At 55.5% G+C, this 12626-nt stretch overlaps 2 protein-coding genes across 3 annotated transcripts in view; one reads left to right on the top strand and one right to left on the bottom strand.

Moving 5' to 3' along the window:
- Positions 1-12626, bottom strand: part of RPL36 (ribosomal protein L36) — a 168492-nt gene that overhangs the window by 89746 nt on the left and 66120 nt on the right. The window lies entirely within an intron of this gene.
- Positions 8025-12620, top strand: TINCR (TINCR ubiquitin domain containing). 2 transcript variants are annotated; one of them, XM_081803292.1, is made up of 4 exons: positions 8025-8340; positions 10775-10890; positions 11092-11207; positions 11897-12620. In XM_081803292.1, the coding sequence occupies exons 1-2, from the start codon at positions 8081-8083 to the stop codon at positions 10779-10781; spliced, it is 267 nt and encodes an 88-aa protein (XP_081659418.1). In that variant the 5' UTR covers positions 8025-8080; the 3' UTR covers positions 10782-10890; positions 11092-11207; positions 11897-12620. The 2 variants fall into 2 exon arrangements, with proteins under 2 accessions (XP_081659418.1, XP_081659484.1); XM_081803358.1 differs by lacking the exon at positions 10775-10890.

Genomic DNA, 12626 nt, shown 5'->3' with positions numbered 1-12626 from the left:
TGCGTGTAAAAGGCACACTAGGGTGAGACGTTTGCTGTCTCTGGGAATTAGCTAGCCCTGGAGGGGCTGCCCCCTGATATTAAAGCATCAAATATCAAACCAGGACGGTGGAAAATCCCCCTAGTTTAGTGTCTGATGGGGTCGCCAAATCCTCGGTCTTGTGGTGTCTCCAGGAAACAGCCGGTAGGTGGCCGACCGTCCCTCCTGGGATTGAGAGGGAGCATCGCAAACCCGTTGGGACGGAAGCAGCAGTAAGACTGCTGTCATGGGAAAGGATGGAGGAGCCCCTCTAGTGAGAGTCACCCGGGGCGGAGGCAAGTGCTAGCCTAAAATGCAGGCCACCAGCTCAGAACTGCTGATCTGATTCAGGCCTTACCTCCAGTCACCCCTGGGGTCCTGACTGGTGGGTGAGAAGTGCCGTGCAGTTTCCAGGGCATCACCACGGTGGCGCCGCCAGGGAGGCCTCCATGAGGGTTGGGTGACTTACTATAGCCCATGCCAGGCGGGAAGGTCAGAATCACAGCCCTGCCCTTCACCCTAAACCAGTTACCCCGAACCCGTCTGATTGTTCTCGTAAAATGGGCTGGGTGCTTCCCGAGGACGCAAGAGATGATGCGTTGAAGGTGCTTTGCACACTACTCAGCATACAGCAGGTGCTTAGCCGGTTGTCAGAGCTGCTGTTGATTCTTCCAGAGGGGCCTTCCCCCTCCTTGCCAGAAACCCCTCCCCCTAAGGATTCAGCATGTCCTTCGGACTTGGGAAGGGAGTCTGCTCAGTCTGCCTTCTCAACCACGGCTGTAATCTATAATGTTGCATTAGCAATTTTTAAACCAGGAGGCCTGGCCCTGGCCTCGTGAGGCTGCACGCTGCGGGGTTAAGTGCCGGAAGCTGCCGGTGGCGTCTTGCAGCTCCTTGCAGCCCCACAGTCTTCCCCACCCCGTGCCAACCAGCTGTGAAACTTCCCGGACGCCCCACATACCCAGCCACAGAAACCTCGCATTAGGCCCCCCCGTGGGGAGGCTCATAAAAGGCACTGAAGCTTCCCCCGCGTGGATGCTGCTGGCCACGGCGGCCCAAATATTTACGGACTCGGCTGAAGTGAGACCCAGCAGGGTAGATCTCAGCAGCAGCCCAGAAAACGACCCCTCACCCCCTGTCCCAGGGACACAGGGCACAGAGCCGGGAGCAGCCCACTGGGCCAGGGTGCCCCCAGCAAGGCAAGATGGAAGATCTGGGCCTGAAGGCGCCCCTGAGCCCCTGAGCCCTTTCCCGCGTGCTCGTTTGTTTAGCAAACGCTTCCCCGGACATTTCCTAAGTGCCAGGCTCTGTGCCAGGAGACCCAGTTGCTTTTGGCGCTCCACGGATGCTTCAAGCAGGGGGTGGGGGGAGGCTGGCTTCCCGGAGGAGGTGACGGGAAGGGCATCTGGAGAGGGAGCAGAATGCTCAAAAACCCCCAGAAAGGAAAGGGCGTGGCACCTTGAAGGAACGGAGCCAGTGGGAGGCTTGGGGTCAGAGTGGGCTCTGAGGCTTGGGCTGCTCAGGGATCAGGCCAGCAGCCTGTAGGCGATGAGGGGCCCATGGTGGGTTTTCAGCAGTTGAGAAGAGGAGATCCCTGCCCTCCCAGCAGGCTTCAAGGGTGACCATCCCTGTCTCTCCCTCCCCTCCCCAGTGCAACCAGTACTTCCCGCCTTCAGGGAGCCCGCACCAGCCAGCCCTGGGGAAAGGGTGAGCCAAGGTGAGCTCATGCATCAGGCTCTGTCTGGACAAAGGTGCAGCAGGGGTCCCCTCCCCAAAGATCAGAATGTAGGCTGGCAAAGCTGACAAGGCTGGCCATCATGCCCCACCTGGACTGAGTCATGCTGGCCGCCCACGGGTGGCAGGAAATGCCATAGATGCCATCGGGGGACAGGGCACAGGCGACGCTGCTGATAAGTGGGGTGGGCAGGGAGGGGTCACTGGACACACTCGGGTTCCTCTGTGGAAGAGGTCCCGGGCTCCAGAGGTAGGGGGATGCCTGGGGGAGAAAGACAGAGACAGAGAGACGCAGAAGAGATAGAGCAGCAGAGAGATGGAGACTTCCAGAGAAGGGAGACAGAGGCTGAGACACAGAGAGAGTCAGAAGGAGAGACAGATGCAGAGACAAAGGCATATACGGACCCAGAGAGACCCACAGACCCGCAAAGATGTGGAGCTGAGGGGGCTGCCGTGCCCCCTGCCCCCCGTGCCCGCCGGGTGGTGCCCAAGAGCCGTGCTCTGTGTCCTCCGCCGTCCCGCCTGCCCCGCCTGCAGCCAGGCGAGGCTCTTTCTCGCAGCCTCCGCCACGACTCCCCCACTGGGCGGCCCCCCCTTTAGTGGGAGGCCCTGAGCCCCAGGATAAGGGACAGAGGTGGGGGCTGGAGCTGGGGCTGGGATCCAGGCTGTGTGTGTGTCTCAGGGGCTGTGCTGTCTCTGTTTGTCTTGGGTGGGGGGGCGGGTGTTCATGTGTGTCCCTGTGTCTGTCTGGGGAGAAGGGGCGACTATAATGTTGTGCGTCTCCACATCCCCAGAAACATGCCACGACCATCTCTGTTCACCTTCCCTGGCAGCTCTGCTTTGAGTCACTCAAGGAATTTAAGAACTGAAACAGGAAGCATTTACTGGTGCTCCGTAGGAGGGTCCACCGTCTCCCGAGGACCCTGGAGGAAATGCTTCCTGCGGAGACCAGAACTGATGCTCACACACTCACTGAATGAGATTTAGGTCTACTAAACCTAAGCACTTACCATGCTGGGACTGAGTTTCCTCATCTGTGAAATGGGCCTAATGTTAGCACCTAACTCTTCGTTTTGCTATTAAGTGATTGAGCTGAGTTTTGTGAAGCTCTTTGAACACTGCCTGGCACAGCCTGGCACAGAATCATCTCACTTAATCCTTAGAATTACAAGCACATCCATTAAAGCATGGGTCAGTGGGAGCCCCTGAGAATCCTCCCTGCACCGCTACAGATTCGATGGTTGTCTTAAAAACCTAAATAAGTTGGATGCTCAGGTATCTGTCTGCACCAAAACCTCCCTTTTTGTCTAGTCTAGCTCAGTGGTTCTCAAACTTCAGGAAAATGAGTAGACTAGATCATGCTGGGTATATAAATCAGAGCCAGCTGCTATTCCTGGCACCAGGGACTCAGCAGTGAACAAAACACACTAGAATCCCTGCCCTAGGGGAGCTTCTGTTCAAGTGGAGAAAACATCATAAGTGAAGTTGATTTGTTACTCAATAAAGGTGAGTTATTATAATTGCTTATTATCCATCAAAGGCTTTTGATACACTTAGCCATTTTGCCTTCCAGAAAGATGGTATTAACTCATACTAGCAATGGAATGAGTACCCATTGTTTTGCATCCTCAAAAAATCTAATATGATCAGATATCAGATATCTTTCTCAAATATAAGAATGGGGGAGCTCTAGGGTGGTTAAACACTTTTGCATGTGAGCCTTTCTTTTATAATTTCCCACTGACGTCTTCTGTGTATCCAAAATAGCATCCATGTTCTATGCATGTATCGCTCAATTCTTATTTATTTCTAACAACTCTTTTCATATGAAGGATGCCACTTTTGAACATGTTGGTGGCAAATAACTTTTGTTTTCAATAAAGATAGACTAGAATAACCCAATTTACCAACAGGGACCACCATGAGTTCTCATTTGCCAGACATCCTAGCAATGAATTCCTTATGAAATTTCACTGGAGGAGGACAGAGGTCCAAGAAGTAGCAGCTATGAAGAGAGCACTCTGACCTGAGGCAAAGCCTTTCTTAGCTAAGGATCAATGTATCCATCTTCTGAGATAGACTCAGCACTCAGGGACTTTTCTAATGCATAAAATAGATCACACCACTCCCTTCCTTCAAACCCTCCCATGGCTCCCCACTGCCCTTAGAAGAAAATCCGAAATCATTTTTCCATGCCCTTCTCAAAGCCATTCCCACCTCTGCACACATTTTCCTTTTTGTTTACCCCCAGGTAGAGCGAGACACCTGAGCCCTCCCATTAGTTCACTCCTGCCATGTTCCAGGGGCTCTGACCCTGCCTTCTGGTGTGGCTTTGGGGAAGTGATTTCCCTCTCCGAGCCCCAGTGTTCTCATCTGAGAAATGGGATAACAACAGTACCCATCTCATAGAATCGGTGACAGGGAAAGCAGGGAGGTACTGTCCGTTTTCCCCAGCCTCTCACCTGGGGGGACCCTGGCAAACAGCAAACAGCTGCCCCAGGCACTCACTTTCTTTGTCATAAAACAAGGATACAAAAGTTAGTACTATGATGGGTCCAGTGAGAGCAGACTCACCCTTCAGAGGTCAAGGAGTGAATCGGAGCTGGTAGGGACTGTAGAGAACTCATGTCCCATCCACGGAGCGCCCACGGCTGTGGCTTGGAGACCTCCAATCCAAGGGGATACAACTAGATAAGAAATCTCTTCTGCATCACAAGAGCATCTGTGATTCCAGAATTTTGTGATGCCAAGTTCAGCGGACATGCCATGCATGGTAGGGGCAAGCTGGCCCAGCACCCACCCTGTCTTCCCATCTGCCTGCGGTGTTGGTGGGACGCAGGCCCCTCCCACTTGTGCCCCCTCTGCCTCTGACCACCCACCCTTCCCACTTCCTGTTCCTTCTCTGAATTCCCTCAGGAGCTTCCCAACGTGCCTTTTCTCCTAAGACAGCCAGAAGTGATGTGTGCTAATTTCCATTCTAAACCCTGGCTCTCCGATTCTAGAATGTTCAGGGGATTGATCCTGAGGGTCTAGAACGCCAGGCATTCCAAGATTCTGGGAGTCCACAGTTTTGGCGATCCCACGACTCTCAGCCTCCCAGATCCCAGAGCTCAGGGACTTTCTGAGCTTGTCACTGTCCGCCTGGGTCTTCCATAATTGCCCGTGACAGATAATATAGTGTCTTGAGGCAGAAACCATGATCCCTCTAATCCAGCGGCCCAGGCAGAGGGCTACCGCCCACAGCCACCTGGCTTTCCTAACGGCTTAATGAGAAAGTCAGAATTAATTGGAACTGGCACCCAGCACTCACAGGGCTCGGCGTGGCTGGCTTGGCCTCCGTATGCTAAAGCCCGGCATCCCCGGGCCTTGCTCTGACCTGTTCATGGATGCATGAGGCCTGACTTAGCCTGACAGGGCGGGGTGGGGGGGGGTTGGGGGTGGCTGGGGCCACGGTGACCTGGTTCTGCAGGTAGAGCCAGCCCGTCCACCTGCCCTTAGTTTCCCTTAGTCAGCCTTAGTTTCCCTCCTTTGTGCAATGAGCTCAGCCTCCTACTTTGCTGTGGATTACATGTAAATAGCACTTGTGCTATATTCTATCCTTGGGCACATGGACAGATTCCCAGAAGAGATACAGTTAGCTGATCATTTCAATAGCTCTTATCAGAGAGATTATGCCATTTCACACTCTGCCCCCCGATGTGTGAGATTGCCCTTTTCCCAAAACGGGGCCCAAGAACATGGTGAATTATCCAACCTTTTCATCTCAAGCAACCTGATTTAATAAAAAAAAAAAAAAGGGGGGGTGTTTCTTGGTAGTTGTCTTTTACAGTTCGCTTACTATGAGTGAGAATAATAAGTTCCTTTCATGTGTTTAGAAGACATTTGTATTTCCTTTTCAAAAACCATATGTCTTTGGTACGTTTTCTATTGGGTTGTTGGTCCTTATTGATTTCTGGAAGCTTTTTACATATTAAGGAAATCAGCTTTTTATCTAGCATGTCTTGGAAAAGTTTCCCTAACTTTGTCTATTGACCTTCTAGTGTGTGTGTGTGTGTGTGTGCATGCAGGAATTTTATATTTGTATGCAGTTAATTACTAATCTTTTAATTAAAGGCTTTAGGGCTTAATGTCATGCTTCAACACTCTGGGATTGCTATTTTGAACTCCCACGATCTCTTCTAGTAGTTTTATAGTTTCTGTCTTTTTTTTTGGAAAAAATGTTCAGGGGGTAGAGGCCCATCTGAAATTTATTTTGCTTTTAGTCACTTCCTGTTTTTTTTTGAGAGAGAGAACACGCCAGCGGGGGTGCGGGGGATAGGGGCAGAGGGAGAGGGAGAGAGAGAATCTCCATGCCCAGCACGGAGCCTGACTCGGGGCTCAATCTCACAACCCTGAGATCATGCCCTGAGCTGAAATCATGAGTCCGATGTTTAACAAACTCAGTGCCCTGCTTTTAGTCACTTTTAAAATCTGCATCTGAACTCTGACGATTGTATGAGAAGCTGTGTAGTTGACAAGAACATGATGTCTGGAAGCTGGTGGCTAGTGTTGGGCTAGGGTTCTGGCTCTGCCATTTTCCACGGCGTATCCTTAGGGAAGTCACTTATCCTCTCTATGCCTCGGTTTACTCATCTGTAAAATGGGAGATAATAGTGTCATGTGAGAATTAAGGGAAGCTTTTTTTTTTTTTAATCGAATACCCAGAACACCATCTGTCACTTAGCAGGTGCCTTTTCTGTTTGCTATTTTTATTTTTATCTGCTTTTCTCTGAGGAGTCAGATTGCACTTCTCTGTGACTATTCTCTCAGCATAGCCAATTAGTGAGTGACTACGCTTCAGGAACATTCTAAGTGCTTCACCCGCAGTACTTTGTCCTCATAACAATCCCACTGGATAGATGGGGACCTCGAGGACCAGGGAGGGTAGGTTCCTTCCTCAGAAACTTTCAAGGGTCAGGGTCAGGACTGGAGTCCACTCTCTGTCTTGTTCTGGCCTCAGCCTCCCTCCCTCCCATCCTCCTACCCTCCTGGCCACTGCTAGAGGAGGACTTCCCAGTGGGCCCAGTGAAACTGGCTTCTAAGTCCAGACTTAGAGTTGTTGAGGTGAAGCCAGAATCCTGGATACCCAGAACCGGTCAGTCCTGTCCTGGCAGGTATGGCAATGGGTAGGGAAAGGCAGCAATCAGGGAAGGCTTCTGGGAAGAGGGTGCTTGGATAAGTGTGACTGGAGAGACTAGCTGGGCCTGAGAAAGGGATTGCATGGGTGGAAGAAGACAAGCAAGGAACTGGGGGGTGGGCAATCCCCTGTTCAGAACCACCCGTGGCTGCCACTAGCTGTAAGTCTTGACTCCTGCTTTTCCCCACTAGGCACACACTGAACTAATAGTTGGGAATCATGGGCAGGCACCTCTTTCCTGGGAGTGTTGAACTCCCACTCATCTGCCAGAGCCCCAGCTCCAATGCCCACCCATCTGGGAAGCCATCCCCACCTACTGGCCTTTCTCAGCCTGGGATCTCCTACTTCTCCAGCCTTGACCACATAAGGCTGTGAATGTCTGTGTCCTGCTCTCTGTCCCCACCTCCCCAGCTAGAGACCTTTGAGGGCGAGGCCCCCAGGTTGAGATTTCTCTGGTGCACAGCACTACCCAGCCCAGCTCAGACACAGAGTAGGAGCTTGCTGAATGTGTCTTGAAGGAAATAAAGGAATAAATGAGTAACAAATATAAACTTCAGTCACTTCCCTCCTCTGCCCATAGCGTTCAGGGCTCCCACCTCCCTTGGGGTAAAAGCCCAAGTCCTGCTCCCCGCCCTCCAATCTGCCTTTTTAACCTCCCCGCCTTGCTCCAAACACAGGGCCTCCTCCGCGGTTCCTCCAACAGGCCCGGCAGGGTCCTGCCCCAGGGCCTTTGCACTGGCGGCTGGCTCCCTGCTCGGCCTGCAGTACTCCCAACCACGACCTTTTCCATGGCTGGCGCACTCCTCCTCCTTCCCGACTCAATCCAAATGCCACCTCCTCAGAGAGACCTCCCTTGACCCTGATCTCTGTCTAAAATAGCCCGCTCATCTCCTCTCTTCCTCCTTTCCCTCCCTGGCCCTTCCCACGAGCCCAAGCACGCATTTATCTTCGTTGCGCGTCTCCTTTTTGTGCATTTTGGCCGCAGGTCTCGGCCGCGGCCGGGGGCCCGGCGCTGCCGCGTCCCGCCCTCCGGGGCCCCCGCCTGCTCGCCGGGCGTGCCCGGGCGGGCGCGGGGGCGGGCGGCCGGGCCGGTCGGGCGAGCGGGCGCGGGGCCCGGGGCCGGGGCCGGGGCCGCAGCTCCGGGCGGGCGCCATGGAGGGGCTGCGGCGGGGCCTGTCGCGCTGGAAGCGCTACCACATCAAGGTGCACCTGGCGGACGAGGCGCTGCTGCTGCCGCTCACCGTGCGGCCGCGGGACACGCTCAGCGACCTGCGCGCGCAGCTCGTGGGCCAGGGCGTGTGCTCCTGGAAGCGCACCTTCTACTACAACGCGCGGCGGCTGGACGACCACCAGACGGTGCGCGACGTGCGCCTGCAGGACGGCTCCGTGCTGCTGCTCGTCAGCGACCCCAGGTGGCGGGGCACGGGGACGGGGGGCGAGGGCGTGGGGGGAGGGGCGGGCGGGGGCCCGGCTGGGTGCGGAGTGGGGCAGGGCTGAGGGGAGGCGGGAATTCCGGCCGGGCTGGGGTCCGGGGTGGGGGCGGGGCGGGGAGTGGGGCCCGGCTGGGAGGAGGCGGGAGAGCCCGGCTGGGGTGCGGGGTGGGGTCCGGAGTGGGGAGTGGGGCAGGGCTGGGGGGAAGGCAGGAAGGCCGGGTGGAATGGGGTGGGATGGGGGAAGGAGGGTGGACTAGGGGCCTCCCCAGGGCCTGAGCTCTGGCTGTTCTGGGAACCAGCTGGGAGGAGACTAGAGACAGGCAGTGAGAGGCCTGGGGCGGCTGCCCGCCCCCCCCCCACTCCAGCCTGATTCCTTTTCTTTTGCTCTGCCCCCTCTCTCTGACCTGCCCTGTCTTTCTTACTGTGCCTCTCAGTCCCTTCCCCTCTCAGTGGTGCTGGCCCTGTTTATTTCATTTCCGGTCATTCTTCCTGTCTCTGTATCTCTGTCTGTTGCTGTCTCTGCTGTTTCTTTCTGTGCCGCTCTCTGTCTCTCTGAGTCTCTCTGCCTTCTCCTCCCTTCTGTCTCCCTCACCAATCCTGTCCTGATGCTTGTTGCCCACAAGGTTTCCAAAGGGGTCCCCTGGCCAAGGTGATGCATGAGGGGCATCTCTCTGCCCAAGGAGGGGTCTGCAGAGAGCATGTGGAGAGGTCCCCGGGCAGCTCTGGGAAATGCTGGAGGCCAGTCCATAGCCAGCCAGGCAGTGAGGCGGTGACGGTGGGCAGGGGATGGACCGGAGCCAGGATGTGTAACCCTAGAGTTTATGGGGGTCACACTCACTGGGTTTGGCCCTTAAGGTTTGGTCTGCCAAACCTGGGGTGATGTTTGGCAAGCAGGAGCCTCTGATGCTGGTCCTGGAGGCTCGAGGTGGGGTAGGAGAGCGGCCTCCCCAGGCCCTCTGGAAGGAGGGACTCAGAGGGTGGGATGATTTGGGAGTGGAGGGGTAAGAGTTGTCATTTTTTTTTTTTTTAAAGATTTTATTTATTTATTTGACAGAGAGAGAGAGCGAGAGCAGGAACACAAGCAGGGGGAGTGGGAGAGGGAGAAGCAGGCTTCCTGCCAAGCAGCGTGCCCGATGTGGGACTCGATCCCAGAACCCTGGGATCATGACCTGAGCCGAAGGCAGACGCTCAACGACTGAGCCACCCAGGCGCCCGAGTTGTCATTTTTTAAAAAGATTTATTTATTTATTCATTAGAGAGAGAGAGAGCGCGCGAGAGCAGAGCAGGGGGCAGGGTCAGAGGGAGAGGGAGAAGCAGACTCCCCGCTGGGCAGAGAGCCTGACATGGGCTCAAGCCCAAGACCCTGGGATCATGACCTGAGCCGAAGGCAGATGCTTAAACGACTGAGCCACCCAGGTGCCCCCGAGAGTTGTCATTTTTTTTTTTTTTTAAGATTTATTCATTTATTTGAGAGAGAGAGAATGGGGCCTGGGGATGGGCAGAGGGAGAGGGAGAGAGAGTCCCAAGCATACTCCATGCTGATCGCAGAGCCCGACATGGGGCTCGATCCCACAACGGCCGGAGCCAAAACCAAGAGTCTGACTCTCAACGGACTACGCCACCCAGGCAGCCCAAGAGTTGTTATTTTAAACAGGGTTGTAGGGACAGCTTCACTGATGAGGTGACAGTTTGAGTAAATTCCTAATGTAGGTGAGGGAGGGAACCAAGTGGAAGTGTGGGCGGAGAATGGTCTGGGCAGAGGACACAGTCCGTGCAAAGGCCCTGGGGCAGGACCAGGCCTGGTGTGTTAGAGCAGTGAGGAGGCATGTGTGACTGGAGCAGAGTGAGGGCGAGAGAGGGAGGAGAGGAGGGCGGGGAGGGGACAGGGCAGGTCGTGCAGGACCTTGGGGCCCATGAGGAGGACTTCAGCTTTTACCGTTGAGAGACGTGAGAGCCCTGGAGGGCTGTGGGCAGAGGAAGGCTGGACTTGACTCAGGAGCTCACAGGTGCCCTCTGGTGGTCACCGTGGGTGGGGAGGACAGGCTGTGGGGAGTTGAGGGCAGAAGACTGGGGACCAGGGCAGAGTTCCAAGAAAGTGATGGCAGAGACTGAACTAGGATAGAGCCAACTCACTGTTCTTGCAACCCTCCGGGCAGGGTCCTGCCTCAGGGTCTTTGCACTGGCTGTTCCATCTGCCTCGAATGCTTTCCACCACCCTTCCTCCCTCCCTCCGCTCTTCCAGGGCCTTGGTTCAGGTAACACCACAGTGAGATCTTCCCTGACCACCCTGTTTAACACTGCATCCTGCTGACATGGCCCACCCCCCACCCCTGCTTTATCTTGCTCCCTAGCACTAATCAGGAGCTGACTTCTTTATGTTTCATGAATTTTTTCACCCCATCTCCTCCCCTAGACTGTAAACTCTTTGGGGGCATTTTTGTCCCTCCTACTCACTGCTATCTTCCCGGATCAGTGCCTGGCAAATCGGAGGTCCTCAGTACATATTTGTTCAATGTCTTGTTCCTGGAGGTGAGGACGGGGCTGCTTAGGACACCTTCCTGGAAGCTCTAGTAGGGCCTGGAAGTGGGGGTAGGGGCTCAAGGCCAGAAGGGAGCCCTGGGCAGGTGCCAGAAGATGCTTTGGCCTGGCACTGAGCAGATCACGCCTTGAGTGCCAAGGGGAGGGCTGCGTTTGGCCTGCAACCTGTGTCTTTCTGTCCCCATCCTTCAGGTAGTTGGAGGAGGTAGAGCAATGACCCAGGGGACCGGAGGTGCTGGCTGAAGGAGCAGGCTGGGGTTGGGGGCACCTTCCGGAGGCGCCGCCTGGGAGCCCTGACTTCACTCTGGGTAAGCCTCTAGAACTTTTTTTTTTTTAAGATTTTTTTTTTTACTTTTAAGTAGTCTCTACACCCCACATGGGGCTCGAACTCACAACCCCGAGATCAAGAGTCACATGCTCTACTGACTGAGCCAGCCAGGCACCCCTTAAGTCTCTAGTACTCCTAATGCAGAAGGGACCTTAGAGATTGTAGAGAGCACAGATGTGGAAACTGAGGCCCAGAGAGGAGAAGGGACTGATGGTGGTTGACTATCGCCCCACTCCACACCCCTGTGATTTTTTTGCCCCTTGGATAAGGACATGGGCCTTACTTTCTTGCTTACCCTTAGCCTAACATTTGTTGCCCCTAACTAACAGGAATGATGTTGCCCCGACTTGCAGTGTGACCTTGGGCAAATCGCTCCTCTCTGGGCTCCGTTACCCGCTTCTGACCCAGGAAAGACTGGGCTTTGGTTGGCAGGTTTGGTTGAGTTGCACTCTTTGCCTGCAATTCCTGAGACGGTCACCAGGTGGCTCCAAGACAGCGCAGCTCCCGCCCCTGGGGGGGTGGGGCAGGGCCAGCGGAAAGGAGGACATGGCTGCTGTGTCACTGTCCAAGTCAGGGATGGGAGGGAAAGGGAAAAAGGAAAGCTGGTGTTTCCCCCTTACCCGGGCCTGGCTTGAAACTGTTTTGTTCCCTCCTTGCTGCCGTTGCAAGTCCTGGGCTCCTGGGGTGTTCAGTGAAGTACTGGCCTGACCTTCTGACCAGCGGCTGCCGGCTGCCTTGGACGCGCCCGACGGAGCCCCCCAGGCCCCGGGCACTGACCCAGCATGTTGCTGCTCCGGCCCAGTCAGCAGCGGGGAGCTCGTGTGACCCTGAGGCCCCGGCTCCCCCCTCGGGGCCTCCAGTGCCCAGTCTGCAGTGGGAACCAGCGTGCCACCTTGGAAGGCTCCCAGGTGCAGCCGGGGCATATGACCTGAAGAGAGGCACAGAGGGGAGTGGAGAGGAGCTCGGGGACCTCATCCCTCCTACCTTGTACATTCTCTCGGCCACGCCTGTGCCCAAGCTGTGCCCCCTGCCTGACGCACCTTCCACAGCCCTCCCTGCCACTCCAACTCACCTGGGATTCCAACCTCCTCCAGGAAGTCTTCTTGGGATTCCCTCCTCACCAGCCAGTGAGCACTTTGTCCTCTGTGGGGCCCCCGCGAGCCCCTTCTGTTGTGAACAGCCTTGGCTGGGGGGGGGGGTGGGTGGGTGCAGCCAATTATTAATGAAATCTCCAATGACTACAGGTGGAGACTGGGGGGCCCCAGCCCTCCCCCAGCTCTCCAGCGTCCCATGGTGCATGGTCCCAGCCCCAGACACCTCCCCACTGTGCACCTGCGCCCACTCCCTCGGCCGTGTCCTCATCCCCTAAATCCGGCTGCCTTGTTCCCTATGCGGGGTC

The sequence above is a fragment of the Leptonychotes weddellii genome, chromosome 1 (genome assembly GCF_054177405.1).
Source record: "Leptonychotes weddellii isolate Sample4059 chromosome 1, ASM5417740v2, whole genome shotgun sequence".
NCBI classification, from domain to species: Eukaryota; Metazoa; Chordata; class Mammalia; order Carnivora; family Phocidae; genus Leptonychotes; species Leptonychotes weddellii.
The sequence above is the reverse complement of the archived record's forward strand: the minus strand, read 5'-3'. Positions and strand labels throughout refer to the sequence as shown.

Coding starts and splice junctions, on each gene's coding strand:
- TINCR (XM_081803292.1), top strand. CDS start 8,081: ATGGAGGGGCTGCGGCGGGGCCTGTCGCGCTGGAAGCGCTACCACATC.